The sequence below is a fragment of the Perkinsus marinus genome (genome assembly GCF_000006405.1).
Source record: "Perkinsus marinus ATCC 50983 genomic scaffold scf_1104296927804, whole genome shotgun sequence".
Classification (NCBI taxonomy): Eukaryota; Perkinsozoa; order Perkinsida; family Perkinsidae; genus Perkinsus; species Perkinsus marinus.
This window is the reverse complement of record NW_003217055.1, coordinates 1-804: the sequence shown is the minus strand read 5'-3', so window position 1 is coordinate 804 and position 804 is coordinate 1. Positions and strand designations below refer to the sequence as shown.

General features: G+C 49.0%; 1 protein-coding gene across 1 annotated transcript; it reads left to right on the top strand.

Moving 5' to 3' along the window:
- Positions 1–299: 299 nt before the first annotated feature.
- On the top strand, positions 300–735 carry Pmar_PMAR003791 (hypothetical protein; the record flags this gene model as incomplete). The annotated part of the gene is made up of 1 exon (XM_002788758.1): positions 300–735. A coding segment is annotated over one exon (436 nt), but the record flags the coding sequence as incomplete, so codon positions are not given.
- Between the last annotated feature and the right edge of the window lie 69 nt (positions 736–804).

Below are 804 nucleotides of genomic sequence, written 5' to 3'. Positions count from 1 at the left end.
TGTGTTTACTAGTCACGATGGTATTGACTCGTAGTGGCAAGAGTTCGAATAGAGTCGTTGATCATTCGGGTCAACGGAACCCAGTTGGGAACATTGTGAAGATTAAGGAACGTGCTTGTCGTACGGTTCGTTCTAGGATTTCAGGGAAAGTTAAAAGTGATCCCAGTCACTACGCGCAACGTTTACCTACACTAACTGGGAATTTACCTACACCTGTGGTCAGTGATCACCGCCGTTGTGCACATTCTACCGGGATTGGTTCTCTGAGAGGTGATGACCCCAAGGCCGCTCAAGGGTGTATGGACTATGATGTGGTTGGTCTTAAGGGTTCGTTTGGTGGTTTGGGTACTCCTCTCGAAGAATCTTCGACTCTGTACGCCATAGAGAATACTATCCGGAAGTCTTCCTATGGTTCTAGTTGTGAAGGATTAGAACTAGGAACTGACTCTATACTGGTTGAAGATCATCCTTATGTATGGCTGCCGACGTTCGGTATTCTACGTAAGGAGCTACTAGAGGGTCCAGAATGTCAAGATATCCGGGGCGGTATGCCTACGGTCCTGGGGAACTCGGAGGCGCCCGATATGATGGTCACACAAGCTGAACAGGGGAAGCTTAAGGACCTTCCAAGCGAGTATCTATGTCCAAGGAGTAGCGAGACTACGACCTGCTTATCTGCACTGGCCAACGCGGATACGGTCGATAGGTCTGGTACTAGTGATATGGATGAGAAGGGTGATAACGACGACCCGTGCATGCTACCATCAACTCACAAGGGTATCGTCTGCTCCGAAGGCTTGACAT